At 34.5% G+C, this 22136-nt stretch overlaps 1 protein-coding gene across 1 annotated transcript; it reads right to left on the reverse strand.

Annotated features, from left to right (window-relative positions):
* Nucleotides 1-211: 211 nt before the first annotated feature.
* Nucleotides 212-16140, reverse strand: LOC107474773 (ATP-dependent DNA helicase homolog RECG, chloroplastic). The gene is made up of 19 exons (XM_016094411.3): nt 15886-16140; nt 15075-15429; nt 13613-13879; nt 12455-12645; nt 12232-12358; nt 11019-11564; nt 10803-10915; nt 9650-9884; nt 8605-8768; nt 8025-8106; nt 7437-7526; nt 6843-7076; nt 3957-4028; nt 3635-3787; nt 3383-3526; nt 2914-3069; nt 1998-2099; nt 780-1352; nt 212-483 (listed from the first exon to the last, which is right to left on the reverse strand). The coding sequence occupies exons 4-19, from the start codon at nt 12580-12582 to the stop codon at nt 391-393; spliced, it is 3012 nt and encodes a 1003-aa protein (XP_015949897.1). The 5' UTR covers nt 12583-12645; nt 13613-13879; nt 15075-15429; nt 15886-16140; the 3' UTR covers nt 212-390.
* Between the last annotated feature and the right edge of the window lie 5996 nt (nt 16141-22136).

Genomic DNA, 22136 nt, shown 5'->3' on the forward strand with positions numbered 1-22136 from the left:
TGTTGCTTTGTTATAGTTTATATGTTATTTTTTAAGTTCTATTAGTTTTAAGAAATTTCTTTGTTGAATTAAGATTGAAAAAAAAATAGATAAATAAAAGTTAGTACTTTAAACATTATAATTGTTTATCAAAATTTTAAGTACTTGTTAGAAGCAACTTGAATAAATCAAGGAAAATATTAAGAAAACCAAAAGGATGGTACACAACATATTCAGTGAAAAAAGGGATGTTAACAGTTTCAATATGCAAAGTTCGGCCTTCAGGATGAGCAGTTTTTACCTCACCACCCAACCACCAAAAGAAGAGAAAAAACTTAAAAGTAAAAGAAAACAAAAACTAACTACATTAATTACATTATCACAAAAAACATTCACATCTGAAAACAACACTTAATCACCAAGCAGGCAAAGTGGTTGCCTCATGCTAAGCTCCAGTTTGAGTGCAGGAAATTGTTCCAAATCATGGGAAGCACTTAAAATTTTCTGCAAACGATGAGAATTCACAAACTGGAAATTAAAAGACTGTAACATAGGCATATGCAAATATAGCACTTTTAAGTCAGCTACCATATTATATTAAAGGATAGGTGCCCTACCTTCCTGGTGTGAGTGACTCACTATGATTTATGCTACTAACCACTTTTGTTATTCTTATTTCCTTCTTTCCCAGCTATCTTATTGATAACATTAATTTTACCGTGTTTAAGCCGCAACTCTAGCATATCCCGAAAAACACAAATAACTCAAGAAATACGGTTTCATAAGAAACAAATATTTACCAGTGCTGCAAGGTGTGCATCTTGCAAAATATTTCCATCAGCTTCCAATCTAGCAATAGGAAACTCTGGAAGATGTCCAGATTGTTTCTTGCCAAGCAAGTCGCCAGGTCCGCGTAGTATAAGATCCATATTGGCAAGATAAAAGCCATCCGATGACTGCTCCAATACTTTCAAGCGATTTAGGCTACTAGCAGCTGAGGCTACTAGTATACATTTTGACCTTCTCGTACCACGTCCAACTCGTCCTCTGAGTTGGTGTAATTGAGCTATTCCAAACCTCTCAGAATTCATCACAACCATCATGGATGCATCTGGAACATCAACACCAATCTCAATAACTTGAGTTGCAAGAAGTATCTGCAGTTCTCCAGTTCTAAACTTTTGTAGTGTTTCTTCCTTTTCATCACTTTTCATTTTTCCATGTAATAAACCACAATTATATCCTTGAAATTGACTTGATATAACTTCAAGATCAGCAGAAGCAGCACGAAGCTGAGGAAGTTGCTCAGAAAGTTCAATAATTGGATACACAAGATAAACTTTCCCTCCATCTTCCAACTCGTCAAGCATCATCTGTCGTAATCAAACCAATTATGCCTATGTTATACGAAATAAAAATGTATTTTACAACTAATTGAAAATAGGATACACTTGAGGGTGCATTGTGATATAAATGACAAGAAACACTTCTGAAAAATAGTGGACCAGATCATAGTATATCATAGAGCTAGTGAAGGGTTAACATTTTAGGGATTTGGAAGAAAACCCTTATTCTATGACTTCATCTCATTTTTCTAGTGTGAGAATTCTGGAGACTATATAGGATACCTTAAATAGTCCAGAGTTGAAGGAATTTGTAGTTGAGAAGATGAAAAAATTGGGTAAAAGGAGAATTGGGATGTAATTAACCTGCCTAAAGCAGAGTCTTGTGCACTGCAATAGGCGTTTAATGAGACGTATGATTAAGATGGGACACTACAGCGATATAAAGCATATTTGATAGCAAATGGAGTTAAACCAAACTAATGGGATCCATTGTCAGAAAATTTTGCACCAATAGCAAAGCTCAATAGTGTTAGAGTGAACAAAAAAAGAAAGATCTGATTTCATATTGTGTGGAAGAACTTGTTTTCATCTATGAAGTAGACACTAGTACCTTATCAGATAAAGGTCTATTAAAGCTTCGTCATCTAGATTTCATTCCATAAATTATAAAACTAAGGTCAAAAACGGCGAAAACAAATTAAATAACATAAGATGTGCATTTCCTTCAATGGTATGCGTTTCAACAGGAATTCGTCCTGGCGGTAAGTCAGTTATCTATGATGAAAGAAGGAAAGATATTAAAGTTTGCAACAAAAAGTAATTTTACACAAAAACTAAGACAACATATCATTTTCCTAGAGGCCCCTTTCTCGATTTTATATCACTTCCATTGGGTAATAAAATTGTGGATGAATTCAAGGGAATACCAAACATATACAACATTAACACGAATAAGGTAAGAGTAAAAGTAAGACCTGATTGACAAATCTTTTAGCCCCATACTCAGCATCACATGATACAAACACAGTTTAGAAATAATAGCTTCCCAAAACAAATAGTAAAATGCAGAGTGACAAGCCTTAATTGATCATCAAGACTTGACTACAATTACAACCCCACAGTAGTTTCAAAACTGACAACAGAGATTAAAATCCCAAATATAATAGCCAAGCCCATGAACTTCATAAGATTAAGATGAAATATAGGACTGGTACGAGGAAGTGATAAGGTGCAACAAAATGTTTATGCGGGAGAGAGAATACAAGACAAACTGATGTTTGAAAATTTATTTATGATGAGAACGTGAACTCTACTCCAAGAAGTTAGAGTACACAATATATGAATAGTCCGCAATGAAATATGTTGCAAGTTTGCAATCGATTGTGACTAATCCAGATTAACTGCTAAACTGTCACTAACGTTGCCTGATACCCTGTTCCATGTGGAATAGCCGCATCACAGTAAATGGTATCTACTAACGCCATCTAACAGGAATAAATATTGTCTATAGATATTTCAAACAAATTCAAGAAAAAGGGTCATTGTTCGGGGTGATCGAGAGAATACTAATAACGGAGACAAAAAGTACCTGTGTCAGAGACATATCACCATATAAAGCAAGTGCAAGTGTCCTTGGGATAGGAGTAGCAGACATGGCAAGAACATGAGGAGCCATATAAACATCACTCTTTGAGGACCCATCTGTAACAGCTTCTTCCACGCTCGAAATTGAAGATACATATAACTGAGAGAAGGTTTGGAGACCACAACAATAACGTTAAACCATGAAGGTAAAAGCTGTTGAATATAAAAATGATTTATGTGTCTTTACCTAATAGCTTAATCCAATTAGAGAGAGTATTCAAGATATGATATATCGTTTTGTAATTAACAACACCACCTCCTATTCTATTTGATTAAGGATAATATCCATACTAACTTGTAAACCACTCCTACTTAGTAAATTCTTAATGTTTCAAGGGGGTGGTTGTTATTTGTGAAGAGAAGTACGCATAATATAACCATCATAAAATCCAGAACGGTGAGAATTGAACCACCTTACTATTAAACCTTCCTCTTTGAATCACACCAAAGCGATGCTGCTCATCCACCACAGCAATACGTAAGGCTGAAAATTCCACTTTTTCTGCTATTAAACTGTGGGTTCCTATGACCATTGAGATTTCCCCATCCTGGATACCCTGCAACACCATAACTCAAGATATACTAATAAGAATTCAAAAACTTAGCAACAAGGTTTGGATCACCACATAGTAAATTGAATTTGGAAAAGCCAAAAAGAATCTAACCTTGCGAATCATCCGTGATTGTTTCAGTGGGGTTGAACCAGTGAGTAAAGCAACGGTTGGTTTGCAGTTTCCCTCATGAATGTTTTCTAACAAAGTAAGCATGTGTTCATAATGCTGGATTGCAAGCAACTCGGTTGGAACCATGAAAGCAGCCTAGTTATCAGAAGAAAAGGCCAGATATTATCATGTATTAAATATTACAATTTTCTATAAATTATAAACAAAACAGGAAGAACCCTACAAGTAACAGAAAGCCAGCAACCAAAATTGTGATACAGTGTAAATCTAACAAGTATGATGCAAAAGAACAAAGGTGACCTACCTGAAATCCAGAACCAATAACCTCCATACATGCTAGAAAAGCTACCACAGTTTTCCCGCATCCAACATCACCCTGAAAATGTTAGAAGATATTAACAGATGTGAATAATCTGTGCCGCAAATCAATAAGAAAGGCTTCTGTTTAGAATTAACATAATAGATGCTGTTATTGCACCAAAGGTTGGCGACACTACAGTTATGGATTCTCATTCACTTAGTAATGCTACCTTAGGTAATAATATATCATCTTAAGCTACACGAGAAAGAAGAAAGAGAGCTATTAACAAGAGTGGAGCATGAAGAACAGATTTTGCAGCAAGGATAGGCAAAGCTAGAAAGAAGAGAGAATTTTCTAATTTGGTTGGAACTAGGATGATGGGTGAGGCCATATTAGGAATGGGCAAGGCTCCTTTAATACATCTACATATTAGATTGTGGTCTTTACTTATTTTCTAGCACAAATTTGTTCACCTTTTCATTAGATATTGTAGTTATGTGACCAATGAATACATGCTTGGAGATTGAGGATGTTCCTTTCCTAAGCTATCTGAATCAACCTTTCTCATATTCCAGTATTCGAGAACCCCTAGCTTTGTACACCATCAGGAAAGGAATCAGATAGGAACTGAAACATAGCAGAATTAGGGATTTTATTGATGAACTAGGGATTGTGATTTCCCTTTATTGAAATACACTGTTGGATCTAACCAACTCTAGAGAGAATTTCCCTCTCCTAAACTAACAAACTGAACAGACTTTTCTAACTGACCAGAAACTAACTAACCTCTAGTATTTATAGGCAGCAGCTAGGCCTAGCCTTACTGCTCCTAAACCTGCTAAACTAGCTTAGAAGGAACAAACTAACCTGTTTCTACCATTACTCCCCCCACCCCCCTCTGGGACAACCACCTTGTCCTCAAGGTGGATCTCCGAAAAGGAGCTCCAATTGCTCCACTGCCTCCGGGACGGCTTCGTGCTCCAACCAACCCTCCTCCTCAGCCTCAGGTTCCATAACCAGCAATTTGAATTCCTTGTTCTTGCACACATGCGCTGCTATGGTTTATTGCAGAAAAATCATTTGCCTTGTGCCCGTTTAGCTTTGTACTCCTCATTGCTAAGGTGCTGCACTCCCAGCCGTTTCGGAGGCTCCACCCCTACTCTGCACCCTTGCTTGCCGGACACGTTGCCACCACTGCAAGTACCCTCTTGTTAGTAATGAAGTTTTGTGTCATAGGCGTACCCGCACTGCGTCCAGAGCATCCCGCATCCCGCAGTGCCATGTTACGGTTCTCAACCTTTTGCGCCAATGCCATCAATTCATTCAGCGTTGAAACGGACATAACTTGCACTCCTCACTAATCTCCAGTTTCAGCCCGTTCAAGAATAGACCAATCAAGAAATTCAGATCGATCCCGTGCAAGGGACCTGCGTACATCTAAAATTGATCGCAGTAATCCCTTACCGAAGTCAGCTGTTTCAACTTCAACAATCTGTAACGTCCCTTGCGCGAGATCAATCAATTTGAGATGTACGCAAGTCCCTTGCGCAGGATCAATCCGAATTTTCTGATCGGTCTGTTCTTGAATGGGCTGAAACTGGAGATTAGTGAGGAGTATAAGTTGATTCTGTTTCAAACGCTAGATGAATTGATGGTGTTGGTGCAGAAGGTTGAGAACCGTAACATGGCACGGGCTGCTCTTGGCCACAGTGCGGGTAAGCCGATGACACAACTTCGTTACTAACAAGACGGCACTCGCAACGGTAGTGACGGCTCCAGCAAGCAAGGGTGTGGAGTCAGGGGTGGAGCCTCCGAAACGGCCGGGAGTGCGGCACCTTAGCAATGAGGAGTACAAAGCTAAACGGGCACGAGGCAAATGCTTTTTATGCAATAAACCATTCTCAGCAGAGCATGTGTGCAAGAACAAGGAATTCAAATTGCTGGTTATGGGACCTGAGGCTGAGGAGGAGGGTTGGTTGGAGCATGAAGCCGTCCCGGATGCAGTGGAGCAATTGGAGCTCCTTTCCGGAGATCCACCTTGAGGACAAGGTGGTTGTCCAGGGGGGAGTAATGGTAGAAACAGGTTTGTTTGTCCCTCCTAATCTAGTTTAGCAGGTTTAGGAGCAGTAGGGCTAGGCCTAGCTGCTGCCTATAAATACTAGGGGTTAGTTTATTTCTAGTCAGTTAGAAAAATCTGTTTAGTTTGTTAGTCTAGGAGAGGGAAATCCTCTCTAGAGTTGGTTAGATCCAAGAATGTACGTCAAAAAGGGGATTGTGATTCACAATCCCTAGTTCATCAATAAAATCCGTAATTCTGCTATATCTCAGTTCCTATCAGAATCCACTTAATCTATGATAATTCTTGTACACCACTACACACACTCCTACAACTTGATCAATGTATGTTGAATTATGTGATATTACAATATTTTAAAAAAGAAAACACCATTCATAGTCTAACATGTACTTATTTTTCAAAATGAATGTTACATTTCAAAATTGGGACAATGAACTATCAACTTAAAATCAACAGTTGGTTTGAGGGGATTCAGTGTAGGCGAAAATATTGAAAGGAGAAAATATGTCAAGACAATGAACCTCCTAAAACATAATAGGCCACTCCAAGTACAGAAAGTAAATATTTTCCTAACTACAGAGATAAAACAAAAATAACTAGCCAATCAGAACATATCAACACAAATGGAATAGAAACTAGGGAACTAAGCATAATTACACTGCTCTGCTGTCCTAAATCAGTTTTATGCCAGCTTGAAAAGAGGAAAGGTACTTAAAATGTGTTAATAGGATAGGAAGCAAATGAAAAATGAAACAGTTATAAGGGGATATAATATTGTTCAAATACAAAAGCAAGCTAATCAAAATCACAACCTGCAGTAGCCGATTCATGGGAACTGGCCTTTTTAGATCCCAAATAATTTCTGAAATAGCATGTAATTGACTAGATGTAAGAGAATAAGGAAGGGCTTCCAAAAATTTCTTCGTGAGATCAGACCATTCCTCTGTACACACAGCATTACTTTCTGGTCTTCTATATTTATCTAGCAAACCATCCTTCTCTATTTGTGTACCAAGACCTTCCAGCATTTGGAACAAGCGTCCTAACTGACAAAAGACAATAAGTTAAAGCCAAAAAAGGAAAATAACATATACAGCAAGCAATGAAATATAACAAGAAATCAAAATAGAGAGCAAAAACTATCTGGCAAAGAGCAAAGAAGCAGAGCTGGTTAATTATGGGATTTCAAGCATGGAAAAGATGTTTAGCCATATGTATGGACATGCCGTGTTACACACCCACCAAGAATAACAGTAACTTACAAGTGACTGCAATAATTATTTACATATTATTTCTTGTAAGTAGAAAACAACCAGAGGTAAATGTAACCAAAACAAGAGAATACTTCTAGAACTACCCATTAATAATACTGGAAATAAAGTTAAACATATAACTATATTCCTCACCTGCAGGTAAAAAAATTCATCAAATATAAGTCTCTTGCGGGCCAAATCAGCTTCATTTATATCTTTCGGTTTATGGATTGCAAAATATGCCTACATTGTTAACATTAATAAATTTCAAATAAACCAAAATATGAAGAACAGATGCGATCATAATAAATCAGAAAGCAGAAACTAATTACCAGTTGTTATTTTTCAAATAAAGAAACCATAGAACATATGACACTCCTTTCCAAACCTAAACCAGCACAAGACGACATAAAATACAGAAAATAGAGAAAACTGTAAACCCTATTATCAAAACTACATAAAATCCGTACAAGAATACATAAACCATATTTTCAACCTTAGTTGGAATACACAGGTTCAGCACATGCTTTTCTCTCTCCCAACATCACGTTTCATCTTTCTCTATATTTATTTTCCTATATGATAATTTTTTATCCATAAAAGAACAATAACACAATTTATCAGAAGGCATTGCTGAATATAAATCAAATCCCTAGAGGTGCCTAAAGTCAGATTTTCGTATGGCAGCTAAGCAAACTCAAAATAATACATTTTAATTGAATAAAGAATTCAAATGCTTACATCATGAAGACTTAACAGTCCAAATTGCTTTGTTATGTCTTCAGGAATTGGATCAATATTGCTAGGTAAGGCTTGTAAAGCTCTGCAACAAAAGAAAATAAAATGTTATTCCATTTAACATATCGTTACAAAGCATTTAATGTCACTTCTTTGGATAGAACATTGGAATAAACCATACTTCTAACTTAGATAAAATTTAGGAGAAAAATAGAAAAAGAAATAGATGCTCATGCTACATTTTCTTGGTCAAAATGCTAGGCATACAAGTTTAAGGAAAGATTTTATTTAAAACAAGAAAGCTACATGATAAGTAGTTCAATTACGATAGGAATGGTAGAGTTGGTATATGAATTGTTGAGCAGAAGCAACCTAAACCAATAACAGGCATGTGATTTATATGGCTCAATCTTTTGAGACCTACTAGTGTTCTTTTGATTACTGTTTCTTAAAATACTTGATCTTCTATATTTGTATCTTTTCCTTTTATTGTTAATAATTTTTTACGGAAGAATAAGTATATATTGCTTACCAAAAAATAACTTTTAAGGATAAGATTGTAACAAGCATTTGAAGCACAAACCTTGCAATAATGTCCCTGAGAAGAGTTGGTTTCAGACGACCCTTTGAAGGGTAAATAGGATAGGGTCTCTCTTTAACACAAAAGGAGAAATCATTTCCATCACCAAGAACATCAATATTGTACTCTCTCATCTCATAATGATCTTTAGCACGCATAGTCCTGACCTACGTTAAAAGCCAACAATTATATCTGGTGTTACAAAACTCTAAATAAAAATAAAACGGGATGAAGAAAAAGGGTTTATCATTGTTCAAATAAGGAAAAGCAAACTTACCAACAAAATATAAATTTGAAATATTACAAATATAGGGCATGACACACCATAACATAGGTAGTAGTGCTAAGCTAGAAGGTTACCCTATTTTCATGTGAGGGGCTTGGGAACAGAGTTTCTTGTATTTTCAGGTGAGCATGCTGGTAAGTAGAGTGAAGAGATATTTCAAGGTTAACAAAGTGAGATGCAACAAAAGTTGGAAATGGGGATGGGAATTTTACATGGGAGAGAACATGATTGGTACCAATGGAAGGAAGAATATACTTATTTCCCCATGTAGGAAGTACATGCAGAAGTCTTCAGGCAATTTCACCAGGGATGGGATAGAATCTCTATCATCTTTGGCCTTAGACATCAGACATTTGTTGAGTTATTGCATCCACAACCATGCCTATGGATTCATGATGCTTATGGGGTTGATTTTATTAACAATATCGTTGTGGATCACCTCACCAGATATGCCCTCTTTATACACCTTCCCCACCATACAAAGCTAGAGAGGTGGCGGCAATTTTCATCGACGAGGTGGTTAGGTTCCATGGATCCCTAACAAACATGGTCTCAAAAAGAGAGAGGTCAAGGGTTTAGCTCAACCTATCCTAAGTTGTATGGAAACCTATTTAAGAGCTTAACCGACACCAAACCCAAGCCACAGCACAAATAGCTCAATTTGTATAATACCAAACACAATTACAGCTAACAAACCCCATTCTTTTAAAGCATTATATGGATAAGGATACTTTGGTGTTGCTTGGTAGTTGACAAACTCACCTTGCCACTAACACATGCTATATCTCCCACTTGATACTTTTCTTCAAGACTTTTAAGAAAAGGTTTAAAAGTAAAACGTGTGCCACGAAAAAATTTCTTTAGATGCAAGTAAATTGTCTTCTCTTGCCCACCAATAGCATTGCCAGTCACATGCTCTGAAACTGATTCATTCTCTGCAACCTGACAACCCACAATCACCTCAAGAAATGAAAATGAACAATTAGCTCTGACTCCCCTGCAAAAGTGATATTAAATCATGTCAATACCTACCTGATTCAATCTTTTTACAAATTGCCATTTTTATGCAGATTCACATCATGGGAACATGCAGAACACAATGTAGGAGTAATGAAAATAATGATCTAAAAGTTTGAGCATTATTAACTAGCAAAGTACAATCAAGGAATCAAGTTAACTAATTTCCGAAATGAAGGATCACAAGCCTCTCAAGTAGAAAAGGGATGGAGAGAGAAGAGAGCATCCAATGGAGAGAGAAGAGAGCATCCAATGAAGAGAGAAGAGAGCATCCAATGTCTCCCAGCTTATGTTGGTTCATATGTGATTATTGCATATCAAAAATAGCTTTGGCAACATTGAAGGTAAGAGAGGACTGTAATGATTTAATAATGGTACTGTTACAGTTGAACTTTTACTCCTATAATAATTATATGTATGTGCTAACTAAGAATGTTGGTTGTACAAGTGCAAAGTGAGATGGAACAAAATTATTTCAGACATGCTTGATACCAGATAAAAGGAAAGATGGAAGATAATATGCAACCCATTTTCCTTATGATAGGAACTTAAACGAAACTCATTATCTATTTCCCATGTTCTCAATATGCATCTACTCTAGCAAGCACAATAAGGGCTTCTTGAAAGACAACAAAAAAATAAAAATTTTAATAATGACAAATGTATCTACACCCATCCCAGACTCGTCTTTAATATTATTATTCATCATCAAACTTTGCTTCATTATACATTATGGCTGTGTAAGATCACTTTCAGTATTTGCAAAGCTTGATAGTTAGCAAAGTCATGTAGCTAGCCTGATTCAACTAATAAAGCAAACACCTAAACTGCTGATGCCAAGATAAAAGAATGCAAACAAGCATAAATGTGATGAAGAAATGAAATAGAGGATAGTCACCTTGAAGATAATACTTTTCCAACAAAAATTAAATACTGCCCGTCATCAATTTTGGCATGTGCATTTTGCAGATTAGCATACGATCGAGGGAAATGTTGCAGCAATTTCCGTAACTACATGTAAAGAATGACACTAATGTGAATTTAAATTATCTTAGCATAAAAAAAAGTCCAAAGAACTACTAGCTTTCCAAATTCAACAGTTTAAGTAACCCACCGTGTGGAACCCACAGTCATCTAGCTGTCGATAATGCCTCTTACTCAATCCAGGTAAGTAGTTTAAGGATTTGTCAAGAAATAACTCTCTAGGTGTAAGATTAGATTGTGACTGCTGCCCCACTTTATTTTGAGAATCTTCCTCCATGACTTGATGATCCAATTTTTCTTCATATGTTGGTGACATTGAATGACATGTATGAGAATCTTCTTTACTTAACTCAGATGCTGATACACTAGAATCATTAAAGTACAAAGAAGGCCATGTCTCAGGGACAGTATTTTGCACCCACCTTCCCTCCGAAGAATCAGCAAAATATTCTTCGAGATCTTCTGCCGATATAATGCCTGCCTTTTCAGAGTATAATGTGGTCCCATCATACAGATCCACTGGAGAAGCACTACCCAAAGTAATTGATGGAAATTTCTTACATATCAAGGAGATGTCAATATCATCTGAAGCATCATTTTTGTTCATTTCAGATTTTTTTATCCCACTTCCATTGCCAGTTAGATTTGGAAGGTTATAATCCATTATAGCGAATACCTGTACCAATAATGAGTTTATTCAAAGATAACACGTATAAACAAATTATCAAAACATTCTTATCTGGTCAAGCTTTCAAATGAATTCACTATTACATACACATGGATTTTATCAATGACATAAAATTTGTAAAAGAATGAAGATCACCAAAATAAGAACATGAACTTCCAGCAACAGTTAATGCAATAGTACATGTGACTAAATGAAGAAATTGGAATCCCCTGCCTTGTGGGAAAAGGCTATGGCGCTATGCTGTTGTTTGATATATTTAAATCTACTAATCATTCCAATTAATAGAAATATATATTTGATGAAGTGAAACAACATGGACAAAAAGACCTCCAGTTTGACTTATCCAAAATATATAAGCAAATCAATTATATCATTCACAATGGTTTATGTAATAATTTGAACATCACAAACACGATTATGAAATTAAAAGAAATGAACAACCACAGATATTGCCAGATTTAACATCAATGTTTACCTAAACCCTATCTAATAACTAGAACACTTCAAGACAACAAGCAATAAGAAATCTTGATCATTAATAATGGAAAGCAAAAAGTACTCAAGATTCAAAAGGCAGGAACAAAAACATCAATCGAACGCAATAAAATTCATCACCTAAATTGACAGACAGTTGCGTGCACAAGCATTCATTTACCTTATTATGAAACTTTGAACTGCTTTTTATACCATGTTGGTCTATCTGTGGAGACTTCCCCTGTGCCAACTTATGCTTTTGTCGATAACATATTTTCGAAAATTTTAAAGAGAGAAAACTACTACACCTGCAGCAAAGTAAAGGTAGCATCAAGTCAAACCATGAGTTTTCAACTTTCATATACATACTTATCCTAAGCTTAACATTAAACAATGCACCATACCTCATTCTTCTATTGAGAAAGGCCAAACACCCTTCCATGCCTTGAAATACCATAAGACTTCTCATAGCGATGGAATCATAGGATGTTACAAGCTTGGAGAGGCAAGCAGTTGAATGGGCAGTGTGCATGGGGGGATTGTATCCTGTTGAGAGGAATTGGAAGCGAGAACTAACTCGTTGAATTTTATACCCCTGAAAATCATACACACATCCAGGGTAAAAAACGCATCATGTTATGTATTTAGTTAAAAGAAAGTCTAGAGGGGCAGCATTTTTTATTAAAATCTGGCCACCACTTAACCAGTAAAAAAAAAAAAGTAATTCCACACCATTATCTCACACCATTAAAAACACTAATAATGGCTAATTAATGGCTACAAATAACAAAATCTGCTGGCGCCAGCACTCCTCCTTAGTTAATTATATTAATGTAATAATAAAAGAATTTAAATTTTTATCCTCACTTCTTAAAAGATTACACAATAAAGAGCAATGCTAGGGGGCCATCATCTTTTGTGATTGGTAGCCATCAAATAACCATAAATGATGATTTAATGGTGTGAGATTGATGTGAGATTTCATCCAGTGGCTCACATTTCTCTGCTAGTTATATGCTGGCCAAAATTCAATAAAGTTGCTGATCCCCTAGACTTTTCCATAAAATTATTTGATTAGATTACACAAATAAAAAGACTTGCTTATGATAATATAAAAGACTTTTGAGTAAATTGCACTTAGTATCATTGAGGTTTGTTTGAATTGCATTCCATCGAACAACATATTGCAGCAAGTAACATTTTAGTGGTTGGAATATCCACCAAGAAAACGGAGCAATACACATTCTGAGTGACATCTTGCAGCAGCAAGGAAACCAAGGAGAACACCATACCATACATGCTCAACATTTCACAAAGCAAGTAATGAAATTTACAGTTTTACACTTCTAAACAACAAAATTATATCAATGGACACCCCAAAAGAGAAAACCATAAACTGCTTTATCACTCTCAATAATTAGCTTTCTTTTTGCTCTCTCAAATGCCTCATTTTGCAATTTTAGATTTTTTTTTCCCTTTTGCATAATTTTAGCAAAGAACCACATTCAGAGATGAACACAAACATCGTGGAACCGTTAATAAAAGAGAGAAGTTTTGCTCACTTTGAACAAGAAGAACCGCCACTGACATGGCTGTTCCACCCGCCCGTTGCACCCAGCGAGTGGCTGTTGGCTGTCTCCGGTAGAGAGCCAGAAAGAATGGGCAAACAGACCAACTAATTGGGAAACTAAATAAGATTTCTTCTTTTCTCCACTTTAGTCACAGTGGAATCTGTTAGCACGTTCAGGCTTGCAAACTCCGGTGTTCCCTCTGGCTGCTAGGCACTGCCGATTCGTCGTCGTTGCCGTCTCAACCTCCACCGGAAGCTACTACACAATTGAACACAACACACAACTTTATAGCACCAATAACTAAATAAGGTGGAAACTCATACAAGTTAATAATCGAAACGAAAAGTCTATGACCATCTTTTATTGTATTTTGGCCATTATGTAATTAACAGAAAAAAATAAGTTATTGAATAAAATTTCACACTAATTTCACACTATTAAATTATTATTAATAATTAATTAATAGCTATTAATTACAAATATTACTAACCTTCTAATAATATTCTAATCGAAAATATGATAACTAAAATTTTTTATTAAGGCCTTTATTTATGAGCTATTTTTAATATAATTATTTATTGTTTAAATTATTTTTTTAAAAAGAATTTAATTAAGTTATTTACCCAAACAAAATCTAAATTATCTAACGAAGTTAATATTTAATTTCACATAGAAACAATTTATATGAGTATTTACTAATAAATAAATAAATAATTAACTACTAATTTAATATGCAAAAAATTTAATTCTTGAAGCAGTTTTTGAATAATTTGATAATATAACAAAAATAATTAATTATTATTATATTTTTATAAGTGATAGAAAAAAATTTATATTTAACAAACCTCCCTATAATATTTATTTGATCTTAATTTTTATCAATATTTGAATAAATATTTAAAAAGTATACAAAAAATTAGTTTTTAATTTTTTTTTAGTAATTTACAAAAAATACTTTTTAAAAAATTCACTTGCACATAAAATTATTAAATTTTAAGGATAAAAAGTTCTTATTTTTCTAACAATGATTAAAAATATTTGCATCAAAATATAATCTCTAAATTTTTTAAAAATAGTTATGCTACACATTCAAATCTTGTTGGCAGTTAAATTTAAATAAATTAGTCTATGCCTAACAAAAATCAATTTTATTAGTGAAAAAGTGTTACACACATGCTAACTCTTCACCAAGGTTACGGAACCGAACCGGTCAATAAACCGGTAAAATGACTGATTCACTGGTTTAGTGGTTCGATCAGAGTTCAACCAGTTTAATTAAATATTAAATAAAATTATTAAAAATTAAATATATAATTTCAAATATTTAAAAAAACATAATCAATCATCAATAAAATTATTTCAGAAAATTTAATAAAACACCATCAACTATCATCCATCAAAATTTAACATAACCCTTCACCACAAGTTTCATACTAATTGGACTAGGACAAACCACATGTTTTAGTCCATGCCAACATTGTTCCAAGCAAGTACTTCATGGCTACAAAGGGTCTTTATGGATGCTCCAATCTCAGTTGACAACAAAACCACCACAGCTATATTCCAATACAAAGGCATCTCAAACACTGATCCCTTCTCTTCCTCAACTTCAACTTCCTGCTACAAATGCCTCAGCTTTTGCACAGAATCTCAACAAAAAACTCAGAAGCCTAAACTCTGATCAATACCTTGCTCTTGTTCCTCTCAAAGTTGATAGAAACCTCGTCTACACTAGTAAAACTCAGCAAACTCCACAAATTCCACAATAAAACTTAAATCAGCAAACTCCCTAGTAAAATCAGCAAACCCTACAGAAAATTATGAACAAAATTAACTCAGCCAACCCCACAATAAAACTAAACCAGCAATCAATAACCTCAGCAAATAAATACTAAACCAGCAAACAATAACCTCAGCAACCAAATCATGAATAGAATAACAAATAAATTAATAACCTTAGCAAACACTTACTAAACCAGCAAACAATAACCTCAGCAACAAAATCATGAATAGAATAACAAATAAATTAATAACCTCAGCAAACAAGTACTAACCCAGCAAAAACAAATCATGAACACTTGAACAAAAATCAGAACAGAAAAAAATAACCTCAGCAAAAAATAAATTAATAACCTCAAAAAACAATAACTTCTGCAAAAAATCATAAACGCTTGAACAGAAAATCAAAAACATGGAACAGAGCAGGAAGCAGATGCCGAGGAGATGGCTGCAAAGTGCAAAACATGGAACAGGGTATTACTTACCGGCGGCGAGCAACGGCGACGACAGAGGACGTGACACCGGCGAACACAAAGAAGGCGAGCTCCGTGATGACAACGACGCGGTGGGGCTGTGGTTGTCAAACCCGTCGCTGTGGTGGTTGCGGGATGCGGTGGTGGCGGGCTGCGGTGGCGGTGCGATTGGTGGCTGCGCGATTCTTAGAGAAGAGAGGAGAGATAAGTTTGTGAAGAAGATGGTTACGGCCTTACGGGGATTGATTTAGGTCTTTAGGGTTCAGACTTCAGTATTGCCGTTTTTTGCTTTTTCTTTTTCTTTAAAAAAAAGGATAAAACGGCATTGTTTGGAGGGTTTATTTTCGAACTGAAAACCCTCTAAAAAATCGGACGGTTCTACCAGTTCACCGGTTAACCACCGATTCGACCAGTTCTGTAACCGGTTTTCTGTCAGACGGTTTATAGGCTCATATGAAGCGGCTTGGTGACCAATTTCCGGTTAACTTAATTGAACCGGCCGGTCCGGCTTATTTTTCAGAACTATGCTCTTCACTAACGTTTTGCATGTCATACTCTCTTGTAGAAAAAACAATTTTTAAACTCATCATAACCTTATAACAGAAATTTCAAACGACTCTTCTCTCAAAAATCTCTGCAAAAACTCAAAGAAACTATCAGCGCTAGGTTCACATCTTCAACAAAAAACACCGTAAAAGCATTATTGAAGGTAATCAAAACCTAAATCATGCATTTCTATTCTGTTTTTCCTTTCTCTCTCGCATTTATTGTTGAGAAATACTAAATAGTCATATTTTTATGTATTTAATATATTCAATTTGTGTTCTCACGATAAAGTAGAAATTATGAATGGAATTTTTTTATAGTGTTTATTTTGTGATAATTATGCTAGGTCGGTGTTTATGTACCTCATATTGATGACTTTTCTAGATTTAAAATTTACGTGCATGTATTTTCTGTGGATGATTGAATCTTATTTATGTGCTTGTTTTGAATTGAGTTTGTGCATCGTCATCATTAAGTCATTTCCGTGAATTTTGGATTTAAATAAGATGCACTTTGTCTCATTAACTTGGATTTGGTGTAATTAGTTCATGCAAAATAGTTGTAGTGCTTCTGGTATCATTTAAGCTATATTGATGATTCTTCTAGATTTAAAATTTACATGGATGTGTGTTTTGTGGATGATTGAATCTTGTTTTTGTGCTTATTTTGAATTGAGTTTGTGTGTCATCATCATTATTTAATTTCGGTGCATTTTAGATTTAAATGAGGTGTTCTTAGTCCCATGACTTGAATTTGGTGTAATTAGTTCATGCAAGAGAGTTGTAATGCTTTTGGTGTTATTTAAGTCGTATTGATGACTTTTTTTAATTTAAAATTTACATGCATAGGTTTTTGTGGATGATTGAATCTCATTTGTGTGCTTGTTTTGAATTGAGTTTATGTATCGTCATCTTAAGTAATTTTGATGCATTTTAGATATAAATATTGTGCTGTTACTAATTAACCAAATTTTTTATTCCTTACCGTCAAAGTGACAATGAAAAAAGTTGCTAAGAAGAGCATCTCAAAGAAGAAGGTACCAACATATGATGTAAGCATATACATGTTAAAACAACTCCATTTTTATTGTATAAAAATCTATATAAAATAATTTTCAATTGTTTACAGGTAGGGTTGGAAGTGAGTCAAGCCAGCTCATGAGTTAGCTCGAGCACAACTCGTTAATAGCTTAATAAGCTAAACTCGTGAGCTAGTGAGCCGAACTTAACTTGAAATTGAGCTCATAAATTAAATAAGTCGAGTTTGAACTTGAATAAGCTCAGCTCATTAGCTCGTGAGCTGCCTCGATTATATATATATATATAATTTGACATATATATATATATATTAATGTTCTTAATTATTTAAAATTTTATAGTCATTTTTATATATAATTTTGATATAGGATATAAATAAAAAATCTATAATTAATAGATAGATAATATATAAAATTGATCTCTTTTAAATATTTTTTAACATATATAAGTTATAATTTATTGATATAGAATTATAGATTATGTTCTTATTATTTGAGCCAGCTCATGAGCTCGAGCCAGTTCGTGAGCTTTTGTTGAGCCGAACTCGAGCTTACAAAATAGACTTGATTGTTAATGAGTCCAGTCGTGAGCCAAACTCAATTTTCGTGAGTCAAGCTTGAATGTAGTCTAGCTCGGCTCAGCTCGGCTCATTTTCAACCTTATTTATAGGAAACTCATGATTTGCAGTGCTCAACAGGAACAATATTAGAAATATTAAGCAAAATGAGTGAAGAAAAGAAAATTCTTGTGGATGAATTGGAATTTGATGCTCTAAGACATATTCCAAACTTAAATGTTACATACAAGCTTTTGAAAGAACTAGCTCATTCCTTTTATTTATATAAAAGTTCAACTGGACCCGCAGTATAAATAAATCAAGATCACCCCAGCCAAGATAAAAAATGCCCTCAATTTAAATGCATCTGGTAACAATTCCTTTTGTAATCTATTCTATCAAATTTTGATGTTATTTTTACGTTACTTTTATATTATTAACCAATTTTAGTGTTGTTGTAGGAGATTATTTTTTGGAGAAAATTCCCTACAAAGATATCAACGAGGAGAAAAGCGTATTGTTGAAAGCTTCAAAGGCTCTTCTTTATAGTTGTTGACAGAGTCTTTGATCGAAATGAATGTGGATAGAGAAAAAATTAATTGAAATTCAAGAGAACATTCATTCTCTTCATTTAAAAGTGTTTCTTGTTGCAAATAATAGTAAGTAAAGTTTCTCCGATTCACATGTGATGCATGAGCATCTTTAGTTATTTTTCTTTATTATTTCTTTGAATAAGGTTAGTGAGTTTTTCATTATAATTGAGACTATTGCGACTTAATTGATTTTTTTGTGGAGTTGCCTTGAGCTTTGATATGTCTAAGAGATTGTTGAAAAATTGTAGGCAAGGCCGAAGAAAAGGAGGAACAATCAGAGAAGCCCTGGGAGAACCATGGAAGATGGCATGCAACGCCACCCTAGGGTGTGGCAAGCTGGGCCAAGTTCTAGGAACCAGCAAACAAGGCAAGAAGAGGGCATGCAACTAGGGGTGTAAGTTACCAAACCGGACAGAAAATTACCGTAAAACTGAACCGAAATTTACAATAATCGAATGAAAAATAAAAATCGATTTTTTAGTTTTATCGAATTAAACCGATCAGTTTAGTTCGATTTTTAGTTGACTTGGTAGAAATCGAACCGAAACAAACCGAACCGAAGAAGGTGTTCAGTAGTGCTTCTTTTTACTAGTTTTTCCTTTAACCTAGTAATAAAAGAGTCCAAATCCCTAACTTTCTTTCCCTTTCACGCGGTCATCCACTTACCCACAACTCACTTCCATCTTCCATTCTTCCTCCTCCATGCCGGAGAGAATGAGAGCCTGAGAGAGCCAGAGAGCCAGCGAGTGTCGTCCATTCATCTCTGTCACAGGCTCTCTCAAAAAGATAGGTTCTTGTCCATTTTTGAACTTGACACGTCAATATTTTCCGTTCATAATTGACGGAAAAATACCCACAGGGACCGCGATGTGTCACGAAAATAGAGGAGGACCGAGCCCGAAGTGGATCATTTTTATCTTGAAGGGTCGCGTTGTCATTTTGAGAAATGGACAAGGACTGGATTGGTAGTTCACTCTTATTTTTGTTTCTAGCAAGAATTTAATCCAATAGGTGTGAATCTACATTCATTCAACTAAATAAGATTGCAATACATGTTCATTTAAATCTAATATAAGAAGCAATATTCTTAAAAGAAGATGTAAAAGTAAAAGAAAAGAAAGAAAGAAAAAAAAATCAAAAGAAAATGTGGCATTAAAAAAGAGATTTCTGTATTTTGTAACAAAATTTTGATGTTAAAATTATGAAATTTTGGTGTTATTTTTATTTATGGCAAAAATTCAATCCAATAAGTGTAACTCAAAAATTTATGTGTCATGGTAAAAAAATTTCGGTGTTTTTTTCTGATAAATTTTGCATAACTCAAAACTCATCCTTCCCTTCTTCGTTATCATCATCATCATTTCTTTTGTTTCAACTTCTCATAATTCTTTTGTTTTACCTTCATAACAAGAATAAAAACAAGAAAAAAAGAAAAAAAATCAGATAAGAAAGAAGACATATAATGTTGCAAAAATCATCAAGAAGAGGAAAAAGAAAAGAAAAAAAATATACAACAATAGCAAAGCAATAAAAAACGACGATGACATGAAAATATGTAAAGAAGAAGAAAGAACACGAAGGAGAAGAAGAAGAAGAATGGAAAGAAGAATCGGGATATCAAAAAGTAGCGTGTTCACACGCGCTAATAATAAAGCTAATTTTTGTTGGGTTTGAACCAACTTAATTAAATTTAATTGTCAAAAAAATTTGTATGTGTAGCATCACTCTTTATTTTAACTAAGAATGCCAGGTAATTATATTGTTAGCTGAATTTATCATGTCCTTTATTTTACTAGTTACGTAAATATTTTTCGTTAATGAAAATATAATCAGTTAATATTTAATTATTTTTGTCAAACTTAATAATCTTTTGAAGAATTCTTTTATTTTGCATTTTTAAAGTTATTTTGTCCACATAAAAAATTTTCAAGTACTGATTTGTTAATTTACTCTATATATGTTTGCGATGACTTATTAAGATACAAAGTACATGGCTTAAGACCAAATAGTACATGGCTTAAGACCAAATGGATTAGTGTATTAGACCATATAACAAAGCATGCCCGTTCCTTTGAATCTCAGATAACAAAACACCCTCGAAGAGACCAAATGCTGATTGTTGAACTCAAAGGGAAGCCAGCAGTGTTTCTTATCCCAAATAAAACCAACAGTTGAAAAAGAATTGTAGAAATCCCTGGAGTTCCTTTCCAACTAAATACACCAAACTACCAAAGCACGGCAAAAAGATCTGCTTTTACCATAGGATCTTTGCTTCGTGTGATCCCTCTGAGATTTTATTCTTTTTTTCGAACTAGCAAAACTTGAAGTTTGTAAGAAAAACTCATGCAAGTTGATGGTTTAAGATCTTCTAATACGAGGGAGTTGATAAAGTAATAAAGTGAGAAATTAATCACTCATAAATAAAGATAAGGAGTTGATAAAGTAATAAAGTTAGAAATTAATCACTCTTAAATAAAGATAATGAGACTCACATACAATGAGAGTTACAAATTGAATGGTGATTAACCCCTCACTTGATCATTTTATTAATCTCCCCACTTTAGAAGATCTAAATTCCAAGTTCATAAGGCAAATGCAAGAGTCTCATGCAAATTCCAATGAGATCTTGCTTTAGGGCACCGCACGCCTATATAGGAAAAATTTGATCACAAACAATACAAAGAATATATATTTTTATATAACCACCTCTGTACCAAAAAAGAAAAAAGAAAAAACTGTATATCTGATTGGACTAACATTACATCTTGAAACCTGAGTAAGCTTCTTCACTAAAAAAGTTATACTTTGCAATAGAAAAGGAGGTCTACTTTGAAATCACTACTATGGCCAAAATTTACCATACAATACAACATTCTTTAACTTGATTGTACCCAAAATAAGATACTCTAACGTGTATTAATGATGCTACCAGAAGATCATCCAAGTACTGTTTAACTAAAGGATTCCATTACACCAAGGCTAAGAGACAATAATTGCTTTATCACACTATTTCAGTCATAAAACAATTCCAAAAATGAAGAACTACACCAAATGGGTTGTAGAGGGATTGAAGCATATCTTGGAGCATCCCCTACATAAAGAAAGTGTTGATGAAGGATCTTCTTCTGTATAGCTATTTTCAGACAAACATATTTCAAAAATTAGCATCAGCCGGCACACACATATTTAAGCTTAGAAACAAGCTCTGCTGTTGTGTAACTCTTTCTAGAGCCTTTTTAAAAAGGAAGCTAATTCTCCCAAATGATGAGAAAAGTACTTTTTTGTTGATAGTAGTTACCATATTAGAACTATACGTGTACAAAGGCACTCAATCAAATGCCAATTTAGTCATTTCTTAGTGAAACCAAAAAGGTGTAAAACCAGTATATATAATATATATACAAATCAAGTACAACTTCATATCTTCATTTTAAAACCAAGTAACCAACCGCCAATGAAATATGTTATTTATTATTCCCATCCCATGCATGCAGCTAACTAACTAACAGCTTAAGCTATTGTATGAATTGT

This window comes from Arachis duranensis, chromosome 2, assembly GCF_000817695.3.
Source record: "Arachis duranensis cultivar V14167 chromosome 2, aradu.V14167.gnm2.J7QH, whole genome shotgun sequence".
Classification (NCBI taxonomy): domain Eukaryota; kingdom Viridiplantae; phylum Streptophyta; class Magnoliopsida; order Fabales; family Fabaceae; genus Arachis; species Arachis duranensis.

Bases quoted from the DNA above. Each gene is read 5' to 3' on its own strand.
- LOC107474773 (XM_016094411.3), bottom strand. From the start codon at position 12,582: ATGCACACTGCCCATTCAACTGCTTGCCTCTCCAAGCTTGTAACATCC. The intron at 3,070-3,382 runs GTGGTTCAATTC...ACCTTCTCTCAG, and splicing joins GAGGAAGGTTTAATAGTAAG to TTATATGTATCTTCAATTTC. The intron at 1,353-1,997 runs GTTTTATAATTT...TGATTACGACAG, and splicing joins TTTCGCCGTTTTTGACCTTA to ATGATGCTTGACGAGTTGGA.